This window comes from Nanorana parkeri, unplaced genomic scaffold (genome assembly GCF_000935625.1).
Source record: "Nanorana parkeri isolate BGI_ZX_2015 unplaced genomic scaffold, ASM93562v1 scaffold938, whole genome shotgun sequence".
In the NCBI taxonomy this organism is placed as follows: Eukaryota; Metazoa; Chordata; class Amphibia; order Anura; family Dicroglossidae; genus Nanorana; species Nanorana parkeri.
This window is the reverse complement of record NW_017307206.1, coordinates 419,303-434,610: the sequence shown is the minus strand read 5'-3', so window position 1 is coordinate 434,610 and position 15,308 is coordinate 419,303. Positions and strand designations below refer to the sequence as shown.

The following is a 15,308-nucleotide window of genomic DNA, read 5'->3' as shown; positions in this document are numbered from 1 at the left end:
CACCTGATCATTAACTTGTGGGTGACAGCTGCCGCTTGTAAACGCCAGATTAGGTATTCCTGCTGCAGGAAAACGCAAGTTCCTGACGCAGGAATACCTAATTACACCTACATTTACAGGTGTAAATGGAGCCTAATAGGGTCCCCCTATACAAATAAATACTACCCCTGTTCATATAAAATAATACACATAAGATACACTCCCTCCCCCCAACATATAAAATAATACACCCCACCCATACACATAAGGAAATTATACTCCTTCACATATAAAATAATACACCCCCTCCCCATACACATCCTTTTATGTTCATTTAAAGTAGGGATGTCCCGATACCGATACAAGCACCGGTATCGGGACCGATACAGGGCATTTTGACAAGTACTTGTACTTGTCAAAATGCCCCGAGACAAAGCGTCGAAGCTTGCACTATGTGTTGTTTTTTTTACTTACTGCGCCGCGTCACTGCTGCTCCAGTGAGCGGCGCTCCAGGCAGTCGGCGGCCACCTAAATTAGGACCCCACCTGGAGCGCTGCCCACCGGAGCAGTGACGCAACGCTCCTCTCCAGCTCAGCGCTGAAGACGTTCTCACGTGTGAGGAAAATCGCGAGGCACCGCGATCGAGGCAACAGTGAGTAAGACGGGGCCTGGGCTTAGTTTTGTGTGTGACCTACTGCGGCAGTGCATTCTACATGTATTGTACATGTGCTACATATAGAATGCACTGCAGCAGTAGATTTACAATTCTGATCTGCTAACATGAATGGGTTAAATGATCCATAGTACAACTTCATGTTATTCATGTTAGCAGGGCAGAATTGTGAGCACCTCCCACAAGCTGAGCACCGAGCCGGGATGCAGCGATCCTGCCCAGCGCCGCCTACGAGAGGCACCAGGGGATCGGAGTGAAACTGAGTGAGGGAAGCTGGGACGGGGCTGGCTGTAAATCTATTGCTATAGTGTACTGGACATGTGTAATGTATATGTAGTACATATATACAGCACACACCTCCAGTACCTTACAGCAATAGGTTTACAATTCTCCCCTGCTAACATGAATAGGTTAAATCATGATCAATAGTACATAGTCACCTGTCCCTTTAAGAAAAAGTATTGGTAATTGGTATCGGCAAGTACATGAGGGGAAGTACTTGTTCCTGAAAAAGTGGTATCGGGACATCCCTAATTTAAAGTCTATCTGTCATGGGAGAATGTGAGTTCCATGGCTGTCATATTTGTGACAGGCCAGTATTTCATAAGTGTTGAAACTAGGCAGGGCAATTATCATTTTCAGAAGAAGGCCAGCAATAGCATCTCCCAAATTATCTCTCACAACAGATGTACATTAAATATTATTTTAGACTCGGAGTCCCCAGGAATAAGTTGCTATAATATTGAAGCCTTACCAGCCTTACCTCCTGAGGGATTAGTATATGTTCTGTTATTGACTTGTATTGTCTAGGCAGAAATGTCAGCCCATTGTCAGACCCAGTGGAGGCAGACCTGTCTCCTTCCTGAGCTCAGGGCTGATAACCGTCACACTCCCCAGGCTGCTGACTGAAGGTAAATCTGTCAATTAAGAAAACTTTTAGTTTTCTTTCATGCAATCTAGAAAACACCTTCCTTGTATGACAATTTGTAAATGTTTTTTGTTTTCAGCACTGAGCTCAGGCTGTGCTCCGGCAGGGGATAGAATTACTTTTTAGCCTGGCACGTCTGATTCTGACACAGGGTGTCAAAAAAAAAACTCATCCCTGGCTGTCCTAATAGACAGCCTTTAGATTATTTCTACTGCCAGTGGTGACTGGCTCTCTTTTGGGATCTTATGTGGATACTGTACAGTATTATGAATTGCATTTATTTTTATTGTGATTGCACATTATATATTCTTCAGCAGACATGTATATCTGTGTTTTCTTCAATGCTTCAATGTATACTAACACAAAAGGGGTCAATTTTAAACAATTTGAAGAGCCATTCACCCAGTGAATATTTGTTCTGTGCGAATAGAGGCAAAAATGTTATTAGTATCATTTCTTTACGGGTTGAATGTTCCAAATTATGGCCCCTAGAGCTCAGAAGCATAGGAAATAAATACTTATTTCCTATGCTCCTCAGCTTCATCTAGCAGCCACAGTATGGCATTATATTATATTACATTACATTTGACCTAAAAAAAGAAAATATACTAAGAATGTTCATTTTTGCTTCTATTCACACAAAACAAATGTTCAGAGATGCCCGCAAACAGTTTGTTGAAGACAAGCAGATTAAGGACATGAATTACTGGAAACATGTCCTGTAGTCTGATGAGACCAAGATAAACTTTTTTGGTTCAGGTGGTGTCAAGCATGTATGGCTGCAACCAGGTGAGGAGTACAAAGACATGTGTGTCTTGCCTACAGTCAAGCATGGTGGTGGGAGTGTCATGGTCTGGGGCTGCCGGCACTGGGGAGCTACAGATCATTGAGGGAACAATGAATGCCAACATGTACTATGACATACTGAATCAGAGCATGATCCCCTCCCTTCGGAGACTGGGCCGCAGTGCAGTATTCCAACATGATAATGACCCAAAACACACCTCCAAGACGACCACTGCCTTGCTAAAGAAGCTGAGGATAAAGGTGATGAACTGGCCAAGCATGTCTCCAGATCTAAACCCTATTGAGCATCCTCAAAAAGGAAGGTGGAGGAGCGCAAGGTATCTAACATCCACCAGCTCCGTGATGTCATCATGGAGGAGTGGAAGAGGACTCCAGTGGCAACCCTGGAAGCTCTGGTGAACTCCATGCCCAAGAGGGTTAAGGCAATGCTGGAAAATAATGGTGGCCACACAAAATATTGACACTGGGCCCAGTTTGGATATTTTCACTTAGGGGTGTACTCACTTTTGTTGCCAGCGGTTTAGAAATTAATGGCTGTGTGTTGAGTTATTTTGAGGGGACAGCAAATGTACACTGATATACAAGCTGTACACTCACTACTTTACATTGTAGCGAAGTGTAATTTCTTCTGTCACATGAAATGATATAATAAAATGTGAGCGGTGTACTCACTTCTGTGAGATACTTTATATACATTAGAGATTAGCCTTTGTTCGCTTTCAATCCACTAATATGTGCAATAAAAATGAGCTAAACAAAGGATACTAAGATATGAAAGAGGAGTATCTGTAGGGGGTTTCTGTGGGCTATATAAGACAGAGCCGAATGTCACATGTGACACACTAGCAACTCATTGGGAATTTCTGCTTTTAACTATACTGTGTTTTCACAGAGCACTTAAACAGCTCTTTGGTTTATAGCCAAGAGACTTTATTTTCGTTGGATGTTTTAATAAATGATTCAACTGCTGACATCCCCTATGCACTTAATAGTTGGCATTCTATGTAACCAAATATCACATGGAATTATGAATAGACCATATAAGCCTAACAGCCAGTGCTAATGAGACAGAGGTCTCCACTTTGCTGGCAGCTCAGCAGAGCCTTACACACCATTAATAAGCCACACAGGAAAGAGATGACTTGTGACTCCAATACTGCTTAATTATTAAAAGAGACAGGCAGGCAGAGAGAGGCGGAAGTGGTTCATGGTTCAGGAGGGAGAGCTTATGAAACACACGATGGGTTGAGCACACATTTTTGCAAAAACACTGTTATAGGTGACTTTTTGTAACATATAAGAATAAAATACAGTAAATTTACTTGCATCTTGTTGAAAGGTTGAAGCAAGTTCACTGCTGATTTTAGAAGTATTTGTGTATTTCTATATGGTTAATTCAAAGAGTTAATCCCCACAATATTGAGATTGTGGTTATAGACAGATGCTTATGATTTAGTGCTTTCACTGTTTTCTTATGCCCTTTGCTTCACTGAAGTTCTCATCTCTCCTTTCCTAAGCCATGGATTCTCAATAAAAAATAACAGATCTGGAGCTACAACTCAAGTATGGAGAAATGATAGCTATAAGAAGTGTAGGCGTTTTTCTGTCTATTGTGCATTTTGTCCATATACGCAAGATGCATTCGATGTTGAGATGCCTCCTCTCTATCCTGGCTGCTAGGATGAATTGAAGTGTATGTATAGCCAACATTTTTTTTTTTAGTTTAGGGTAAATTGGGGAAGGGTTAGAACTAGGGATGTCCCGATACTATTATTTCAAGACCAAGTACAAGAACTTTCCATCAGGTACACGCCAATACCAATTACTGATACTTTTTCTTAAAGGGACATGACATTTTTCTAAAGCAATACAGACTAATGATTTTAGGGCAGTTTCTTTATAATTATGAAGAACTGTAACTCAACCCATGATTATTCAGCAATGGAGAATGGCAACAAGCAATAGAGGACTACAGATCCCATCACTCCATAATTATATAGAGCTGTGTGCAGTCTCACCAGGGCTGTGTATTGGTCTCACCAGGGCTGCATTTGGGTCTCACCAGGGCTGCCCGAGGCCCTCAGCAATCACGGGACCTCAGACAGCCGCTCTTGTTTAAAAATGTAAAGGGCCAGTATTGCCCTTTTAGGGGGCATTTTAATGAGTGCGAGTATTGGTATTGGGACATCCCTAATTAGAACCCATATCAAAAATGATAAAAGTGATGGTGAATCTAAACTTTTGCAGTTGCAATAATTGCATAATTTATAATAGGGACAATTATTCTGGTACAACTGTCTAAAAGGGTAATATCCCTCAATTTGTAGAGATTTCCTTTTGCTTCCTGTTCTTTCTTCATGATAGGAAGTGATGGGATATCTTTCCAATGGGCACAAGCAGAAAAAAAATACAGGGAGGGGGATTTATCAAAACTGGAGCAGATATAATCTGGAACAGTTGCCCGAGCAACCAATCAGCTTCTATGTTTCATTTTCAAAGCGTAACTGAACAAACTAAAGATAGAAGCTGATTGGTTGCATGGGCAACTGCTCCAGATTCTGTCTGCTTCAGCTTTGATAAATCTCCCCCAGGGTGTTTAACCCTTTTCTACTCCATCTAAAAACAGAAGTAGAAGTTTTGGGCATACAATAGGGATGCACCAATACTGTTTTTTCGGTATCGAGTACTTTTTTTTGGTACTCACCGATACTGAATACTGGTTTTGGAAGTCCCAATAAGGAAGCTGAGCAGTGTGTAATGACTCTTCGTTCGGCTTCCTATTAGCCGGAAAGCCGTCACCAGGTGACGAGGAAGCATGGAGACGGCTTTCTGAGAACTCGCCCAAATACTCGGTATCAGTACATGCCTAGTATACATACATTTTAACTGAATTGCTGCTTTTCAGTGCTAAGGAATGATTTTCTTGCTGTTTGTGATATGAAACCATAACTCTTTGCTACAATGATATGAAGATGAGGGATAACCCCCTTAACTTAGGAACCCTTAGTTTCCTGGCTTTGTATCTATTAATATTGAGAATTATATGATCTATGCGCTCACCACATAAATACCCAAACCGCAGTGAACATTCCAAAAATCTACCTATTGTCTGTCATGTATTGATATGGATCATTTCTGTTAGTCCCACATGAACCTTTTTTTCACTGGAACTGGCAGATATTTTGTCGGCTGTTCCTGGTAGTGGTAAAATTTGGAATCATGGCTCCTGTATGCACTGGCGGAACTACCAGGGTCGCAATCGGGCCCTGGCGTTCCGCCTGTTGGGGGGGCCCAGAGAGGAAGGAGTGGGCCCGCACACAATCATCTTGATTGTGTAAGGCCTGGCCCGATGCATAGCCTCGGGCACTAGCCTGCCCGACGTTATGCATCAGCCTGGTCTGACGGACCTAAGCATGTCCGAGCAGAGCAGAGTGGGAGGGGTCATCGGCGCCAGTTCCGCAGAGCCCTGGCGAGACCGCCCGCAGCCCTGCTGAGACCGCCCGCAGCCCTGCCGAGGCCGCCCGCAGCCCTGGCGAGACTGCCCGAATTGTGCCTTTTATATATTTCTTGCTTTTGTTTTATTACTGAGAAATCTACTAGCGGAACTACCAGGGTCGCACCGGTCGCACTTGCAACCGGGACCTGGTGTTCTGCCAGTTCGCGGGGGGCAGAGAGAAGAGGAGGGCCGCCACAAGCAGCTGCTCACGCTGCCTGCCTCTGCTCGCCACCGTCTGTGTTTTTGCGGTGAAGAATAGAAGATGTAGTGGGGGTGTGGCCTGTCAGGGAACTCCAGTTCCCAGCAGGCACCTGACAAGGGAGCTGGCGGCATACCCGCTGTAGGACGTCCTGGCAGCGTGGTCAGCAAAGATTAGTGAGTGGCAGCCTGGAGGCACAGAGATCAGGAGCTGCAAGGAAGGGCATTCTGGAGGAGAGCTGCAGCAGGACCAGGTAGGTACTGATTGTTGTATATGTGCAGAGTGTCATTGTCTTGCAGTGTCATTTGTTTTCCAGCCAAAAATTAATAAAATGCTTTAAAGTGTTATTAAACCCTCAGGTGTTGTTGCATATACAGTATGTACGGCTACCAAGCAGTAGATATATGCAAAAACTTTAAAATAAAAAATAAAACCTTTCAAACAGGTTTGGAAAAAAAAAAAAGGTATCAAAATCATGTTTTGGGGGTGGGGGGGGGCTTAATGGTTTCTTGCACCGGGGCCCTGAGGTTTCTAGTTACGCCTCTGCCTGTATGCACACATATTGATGCTCGATCATGTTTTATTTGACAGCGATTACATTTTATCCTCCCTGTGAATATAAAAACAAAAGAACAACTATCTTATGTCATTTCCAGTGGGGTGGGGGGCTTTTGTTATAGAAAATTATGACCACAGAGCAGTAGGCTCCTGTTTTCAAAAAAGATAATTCTTGTTTAATACTCAACACCACTCAAATATTATTATTATTATTATTATTATTATTATTATTACATGTATTTATATAGCGCCGACAATTTTACACAGTGAATCGTAATATAGCGCTTTTACATAGTGCACATTCAAATCAGTCCCTGCCCTCAAGGAGCTTAAAATCTAAGGTGCCTATCACACATGCATACAGGGCCAATTAACCTACCAGCATGTCTTTGGAGTGTGGGAGGAAACCGGAGTACCTGGAGGAAACCCACACAAGCACAGGGAGAACATGCAAACTACATAGATGGTGACCTGGTCTGGTCGAACCAGGAATCCCAAGTGCTACAAGGCTGAAATTTCTTTTGGTATCAGTCTCCTGTAATCCCAGGGACTCAGCATAGGCAGGGATGGCTAGCACTAGGAATCAGTCAGGCATTGCTGTAGTGCATGTGCTCACAATAAGTATGTGCAATACAGATGAGAACATAACACAAAGATTGGTGTAATGCCTCTCATGTGTGCAGCAACAAGAAAGGAGTATTTTTTTTCTCAAAAAATTATAGGTCCTCTTTAAGACTGCCATAGATGACCAGGTTTCTTACCAGTGTCATTGGTAGATCACACTATAGAGTTCTTTTCCTGAATTTCCTCTAAATAATTACCATAGCAACATATTGAAAAAGTTGACAACTTTTTCAATAATCGATTATAATCTATTATGTCGATTAGTTGTTGCAGCCCTACAACAAACCTGTTGCAATCTGTTTTGCAGGCTTTGGTTACCTTACTTTTTGAATGAATATACAGCAAAAAAATGTTTTCTTCTGGAGAAAAGAAAAACATTTTAATAGGTTGTGCAAATTGTCAACATTCACAAACAATGCAAGTCCGTTGCAAAATCGTAATGATTTCTAACAGTACAAGTGGTCAATTAAGTACATATGTTCACTAAAGAAAAATATCACTTTAAAATTTTGTTTCCTTGATTGGATAAATAACCAGTGAAAAAATCTGAACAGTAAGACATTACATTTTCCATGTCCATTTCATACATCAAACAGATGGTACAGAAGGTTTGTTAGTAAAAGTACCTGTGGGCAATGGTTTGTCAATGCTTTGGCTGTTTGCATGAATAAAATTGACTGGGAATGTAAAATAGCTCTGTGGAAACTTGATAAAATAATGGCTCTGGAAATGAACACATGGAAATGAACACATAGAAACCACTGAGGCCCATTAGAATACGATGTACCACAAAATTCATTTTGTTGTACGTTTGGGTAAAGAACCTGGTATATTACTGTAACCTCCAGAGCTGTTTGAATAATGACAAAAAAAGAGTGTTTGTTTTTTTTTTACTAACTCATATCCTAAACAAGAAGACGAAAGCTGCCCTATTTTAAAGAGAACCAGTCAGAAAAATGTCTGTGAAGGTTCTCATTCATCGAGGTCATGGTATATCTGTAAAATATAAGTGAAGGCAACTGGACTTGCTGTATTTTTCTTGAAGACGTTTCACCAGTCATCCAACCAGCTTTCTCGATTCAGAATTACTTTTACAAAAAATTATCTGGGAATAAATATGTGGAATGTTGCTCCAATCCGCATAATCTGTTAGTGGTTGTGACTAACAGATTGTGTGGATTGGAGCAACATTCACCATATTTATTCCCAGAGAATGTTTCGTACAAGTCATTCTGTTCTAAAGATGGTTGACTAGGCTTCCTAACTTAATTTTATTTTTTTGCCAGCAGAAAACACAAAGATAAATTAAGCAAAACTTTTTTTTTTTTTTTTACACGTCTTGCCCTGAAAACCTGAAAAGATGGAGTCTATGCAGAGATCTTGTTTTTACAAACTATGTTCTTTGTATGATTTTCCTCCTTGCTCTCAAAAAAGATGACCAAAATGCTAGTTCCAATAAGTGACAAATTAACAAATTTCTTCCTTGATGTTGCCTTATTGTTATTTGGCACCAACATAAGGGATTACTGCCTTGATAGGTCTGATATCTAACCCACTATCTTATTGAATATGATTCTGAGATAGCTTCTAATACAGGGTCTCTAACAGACCTAGAGATTTCTGAAGAATAACATTTGGGGGCAGTCTTCACATGCTTTTGATAGGACATTTGAGAACAGTAATGATATATGGAATCTATCTGTAAAGACAGAAGGCAGATCTGCCTAGGGATAGAGTATAGGAAGATGCATGATATATATGCAACTAAAAAATGTTGGGTTACACTTTATGGCTATCAATTGTTTAATGAGTAACTGCAACCTGATCCAGTGAGATAATACAAGCAGAGCTGCAGAGCTGCTTAAAATAAGAAGAGGTGCTGTGCATTCCACATTCAATCCAAATGGAAAATTCATACGCTGCTGGAGCACAGAGTACAAACTTTCCATAGTATTGAATAGAGAGCTCACAGTGCAGACTGGCAGGGAGGGCTTGTAGCACACCAAGCTATTAAATTAGTTTAACTGTTTCAATAATCCTCCCAACTGCCCCTCCTTTGGAACCAAATCCCACTGTTCATCTTTCCCCCTCAGTTTTCCTTCTTTTTGGCCTAATGTAAAGATATCTATAAAAAGGAACTATTTAACAACCAAACGTTTTATTCTGCACCAAAACCTTTATGTTTTCTCTTAATTTTCTTGTTTGCCATTTAGAAAAGCTAGTATAAAAGGAAAAGTAATGGTGGAAAAAGGATTTTTTTTTTTTATTTATAATCCACATTTTAAGCCTGAAAATTACTTAAACCCCCCAAAACATTATATATTTTCTGAAAGCAAAGACCCTGTAGAATAAAATGATGGCAAATGAAAAACGGGTAAATAGAGACCCAACATGCCCAAGTAAAAAATTGCGTACATCCGCGAAACGATGACAAAATATGGTACCCCAAATTGTCCATAAGCGACGCTTTAAAAGCCCAAACAGGTCATCAGTTTACAGATATACTTGAATATTGGCCCTATAATTATTGGTCTCACTCTGACATGCGTGGCGATACCCAACATGTGTGGCACGATCGTTGTAATGCACATATATTAACGGGGGCTCTATAGCCACTGGGAGTCTATTTAAAGGGGCCCTTTGCTACCGCCGTACGACATACAACGGTGGCAGTGAAAGGGTTAATAGTCCACATATCTGGGGGCGTGTCCATTGCCTCCCTAATCTCAGAAATTTGGGGGGGTATGCTCCAAGAGTGCAGTTACAATCTAAGTTAAACAGACTTTCATTTAGGGCTCTTTTGAAAGAACAACCCTCGACCTGCTGACACTCACCTTTGCTTCACTCCCCCCATTGATTAATTGGTCTATAGGGCCCGGTGTGCCCAGGTATGGAGGAGCATGTGACATACACACAGAATGCAGTGCTCTGACTTAACTGGCCAATTGAAAGGCCTATACACTGTTATGTGAGGGTGAGGAGGAAACAAAATACATACATATATACCTCTTACAAAGAGTTTTGACTCCAACAGAAAAATGAAAGAACAGGAGAGCAAGAGGAATTAGTTTATTTTATAAGACACTGTCATTTTTTCCAGAATGAGCAAAGTGGCGGAATCTCTTTTTGTAGTGCTAGGAAGAAATAAATATTTTTCAATAGGAAATCCAGATATCAGTAATATTTCAGATATTTATAGCATGGTCAATGAACATTCACCAGCACTGATCTGTTTTTTAAAGGGGAAATTATTGTTTCTGTAAGTGATTCTTTTTTGATCTCTATGAAGATACACTGCTCTTGATCCCTCCTTATCCATATTTTCTGCACATTTGCTGCACTGCACATGAGAATGTTAGCCTAAAATCCCAATGTGCATACAGAGGTCCTCTCCTTTCCACCCACTATTATACTATTATGTAAACTTTATAAATGCCTTGAAAATGGAGGCCAAATGTTGACATTTGTAGGCACATAATAGAAAGAAAATCTGGGAACATTTAACACTTTCTAATAACATGCCCCATAATCTTTGAAATGTATTTAAACAATGGTTCTGAAAATCTTAAAAGGGATTCTCCCAAATGGATGTCACAATTTTGTAGAATGTCATTTATTTAGAAGTAAAGCAAACTTATACTGAGGAGAAAGCTAGATGTCATGCTGACCCAAAGGATATGGCACTTTCTGACCAAATGACCTAGATGTATGCAGAATAGGGGCTCGTATTTTACTCAATGTTTGCATATTTTTTGGGAGTCAGTGACCCAGAAAGTATTGAAGCCATAGACAGCCAGGCGATTAATATTTTCACAAGGACAAGTTTCCTTTAAAGGGAATATATCATCAAAAAACCTCCATGACCTTTTGCCTTCTGAAGAAGAGACTATAAATCTATTCACTGAGTTATTACCCTTTAAACTAGTGTGCAGCACAGGCTTCAGAGAATTGTTTCTGTTGCAGCCTAATCTCACAGGTGTTTTTTATTTCACTACAGCCTCTCCTTTAAGGCTTGGGGTACACATGACATTTTATTTAACCCTTTGTTAGTGAGATTTTTACTCAAGAGTTTAGCTGAAATGAATTATTCAAGATGTTGAGGTTATTAAGTTTAATTCATAATGCAAAAACCTATAGGCAAAGTACATCAGAGCTTAACAGGTAATCAGCCATCTTTCATTGTTTTGACATCTCTAAATAACTGAAATCTGATGGGTATGCATTGTGCACATTGTCATTGCTCTCTACAACTTGGATGGGTAATAAAATATTCACTGGGGGGAATTTATCAAAACTGGAGCAGAAGAAGAATCTGGAGCTGTTGCCTATGGCAACCAATCAGCTTCTCTCTTCAGTTTGTTCAGTTAAAGGAGAACTATGAGGTGAGTGCTTTTCACTCACCTCATAGTTCTAGCCGACCTGTGAGAATGAGACTGTCACAGGTCGGCTTAGTAGATCGGGAGGTAAGCGAACACATACCGGCGTTCGCTCACCTCTCGATCCTGTCACGGCTTTCTGCCGCGACAGGGGAGGGGCTGGATTCCCCCCTCCCCGCTCCGATAGCGCTGACTGGCGGAACGGACGGGGAAGGGGGCGGGTACAGCTGGCTCTGCCTCTAGATAGGCAGAGCCAGCTGTCACTCACGCAGCTGGGCTGATCCAGACACAATTGTCGGGATACGCTTCAGCTGCGGCGTTTCAGCTGCGGCGTCTCAGCTACTGCTCGCGGTATACTGAGCCTAGGGTGACGGGAGGACGCTAGTTTGTGTCCTCCCGTTACCCTAAGGAGAACTATGGGGAAAAGCCTTAACCCCATAGTTCTCCTTTTAAGGTTTGAAAATGAAAAGGTGGATGCTAAATGGTTGCCATGCACTGCTGCTCCATATTTTGTCTGCTCCATTTTTGATGAATTCACCTCAATGCATATTAGTCCACTATATGAAGAACACACAGTCTACAGTATATTTGTATGCCACACACTAATTTTTCAATCTAATCAATGCATATATTATTCAACATGGTTCTCTTCAGCCCCTGCCAACTCCTAAGCAGGGGGTGACTAACTATTGGAAAGACCGTACTCAGAATCATTTTACTCAATCGATTCTCCAGGTTGTAATGGAAAGAGAACTGTGTCCCTGAGAAACAGGAAGTCTCCCCACAGGAGAATCAAGATTGAGGAGATGTGATAATGAGATAGCATAGTGAGCTTGCTGGAGGGGGGCCAGAAATGGGATGTGGAATTCATTATTGATTAATGCATAATTTACAGATGTTATCAGTTAATGATAAGAGATAATCTGATACAGCTAACAAACAAGTGCCAATTCTTCAGCTGTAAATTGTAGATTGTATTTATTAATAGTCAAAGTGCAGCAAATCGTCACAATCAAGTAGAATCCATCTCTAATCTATATCATGTTAATCTGATTTAGAAAAAATTATTTGGGTTAGTATGTGTATAATCACTTTTCCTGTTAAATAAACCCCTGCAAGTAGTTTATAATTATTTTATCCTAACAGAGTCAGATACATTTTATTGCCTATGCTTATTGCCTATGTTTAAAATAAGAAATTAATTTGAATATTACCATTGTATTATTTAGAGTATACTTGAAACATGCAAAATGTGCAATCAGGCCCATCTTTGTAACTACTTAACATGCCACCAATAAGGTCTATTTATGAAGCAGTGAATGCTACTTTCATTAAACATTCTCTGGGGGAGAATTCATCACTGGCAATTAAAACACATGGGCCTGGAGGATACTCCATTAGAGAATGTTTGGTGAAAGTCATGTTTATAGCTTTATAAACTGACCAATGTGAATGATTTACGAGTCTAACATCTTTGCCTCTATGATTGTAGTTATTGATGAGCAAATACATGTGTGAATTAGATACATCTGGCAAAACTCATCTTGTTCAATGGTTTGTGAATTTTCAGTTCACTTGAGTATATGCATGCAGGTTTTCCAACCTGTGGAGATTAGAATCATGCAATTCATAAATCCAGGCAATTAGAATGTATGAATTGCGTGATGCTCTGCATATTGCACACATTTTAATTTGTATATTTAGGCAAAATTAAAATGCATGCATTAACCAAATATGAGATGTGTAATATTTGCCTAATTCATAACTCCCTGAAAATATAAGATTGCACGGAGACTGGACTTGCTAGATTCCCCCTGTTCTCATTTTGCTAATCTATAGTTATATTATGTACTCATGCCACATTTTTGTCCTGTGCAAGTCACACTCTCTTTATATAACTATATTCCTTCAACATCCACAAACACTTAAAGAAAACTAAATTATTTTTGGGGTCTATGGCCTAGCCAGAAACATAAACATAGTACTCAAATAAATGTGCACATGATGCAGTTTTTGCTTTGTGTCTGAATGTTCATTGTGACAGACTTGGTTTATTACTTCTTACACAAATCATGGGATTGCCCATTACACAGGATCTATATAAAACATTTACAATATTTCCCCTTACCTTATTTCATCATACTTCAGCTAAAGTGACTATATTACTTCTAGTATGTTCTATCAAGTACAATGCTCGTTGGTCTCAGTTTACGCCTATTACGCCAATAGACAAGGAAAGAGAAGCAGGAAGACAGAGATAGAGGAAACAATTCAATTTCTCTATGTGAACCATGAGAGTGAATGGCTGCTGCTGCCACACTAACCTGCTGTAGTTTATTCAGCTCCTGTATTTGAGTATAATTTCATAGTAGAGTGCAGAATCCAAATCAATTTATATTTCACAGAAGGTTTTACATATGAAAGAACAAGCTGATCATAGTCTTAGCCCAAATGTACTTTTTTTTTATATTTGACATTATTTTGTAGTTGAACATTTGCAATAGTCTCGACTCTCCACTAACTCATTAGTCCCTTTGTATGATAAGCACGTTGGAATAAATTCAGATGTAGCCAATATTAAAGTGATGGAGATGAATCCATTAGACATTGTCATGTCTACACCCATTACTAGCATCTACCACTTATTCATCTCTCTCATCTATGTGTGTACGGCTGACAGCCACCTGAACGCCAGTATACATTGTCTGCGATTGATTGTTTTCACGAATGCACAATTCAGCTGTGTCATTACTATAACTTCTTCATGCAATGCATATAATTAAATCAAATCTCTGCAGAATTTCCACGCCACACAATTATAGCTCAGAGATGATCACTGGATCTGAATAACTAGTTGTGGACACACTCCTTATTTGTGCTCACCTCAATCTTTTCAATGCGATCTTTCAGCGTCCTCACTGCCTCCTCCAATTCCTGCACCGCTTGAGGAGAGTCAAGAGGCAGATCTCCCATGGCTCCTTCTTTCGGACCCCATCCATCCGTCCCCTCCTGATAGCCTTTATCCAGCCCGTTTTCACATCGGCTCAGCTTGCCGGTGAGCTCCCTTATGGCCTCTTGGTCGGTAAGGATCTGCTTCTTCTGCTGCAGCACGGTCTGTCTCAGCTGTTCTGCTGTGTTCTGCAAGACGAGCACCTCTTCTCCTTCAGGCTGGGAGGAATCTCTTTGCACATCAGAGGGGCACTCCATAGCCAGAGGGGTGCATATGAGTCTGCTGAAGCTTGGGGGAGATTGGCTCTTGGATCCGGAGAGCTCCAGAAAAGCATCTTTTGATCCATACAGCGTCTTGACACCATGGAGAGCTCCGAGGCTCTTCTCGTTAGGGGCGGCTGGAGCAGACTCATTTTCGCCACCAAGGGCAGGTCCCTTGGCCGCTGGGTGGACACTGGCTATAATGCATATGATGGCACCCAGGAATGCAAGCATTCCTGCCACCAGTAAAACGGCCAGAAACTTCAGGGTGACAGCTACTGTGGAACAATCTAGCTAAAAAAAGAGGCTTCCACCCCTGGAGTTAATAGAGTTGATTGGCTATAGAAAAAACCCTTATTGCCCAAGCTGCATTAAGCACGTCTATGAATGGAAAGAGCAACTAACAGATCAATTCCTACTCTCTAGTGCACAGCCGTTGCTTGGTCTCTGACTTAGGA

The 15,308-nt window shown here is 40.8% G+C and overlaps 1 protein-coding gene across 1 annotated transcript in view; it reads right to left on the bottom strand.

The window, feature by feature from the left end:
- Positions 1-15,291, bottom strand: part of NPTXR (neuronal pentraxin receptor) — a 92,471-nt gene extending 77,180 nt beyond the window's left edge. The window contains exon 1 of the mRNA XM_018566336.1: positions 14,524-15,291. Coding sequence (XP_018421838.1) covers positions 14,524-15,084 — 561 coding nt within the window. The 5' untranslated portion in view covers positions 15,085-15,291. The remainder of the gene's footprint in view (positions 1-14,523) is intronic.
- Positions 15,292-15,308: the final 17 nt, after the last annotated feature.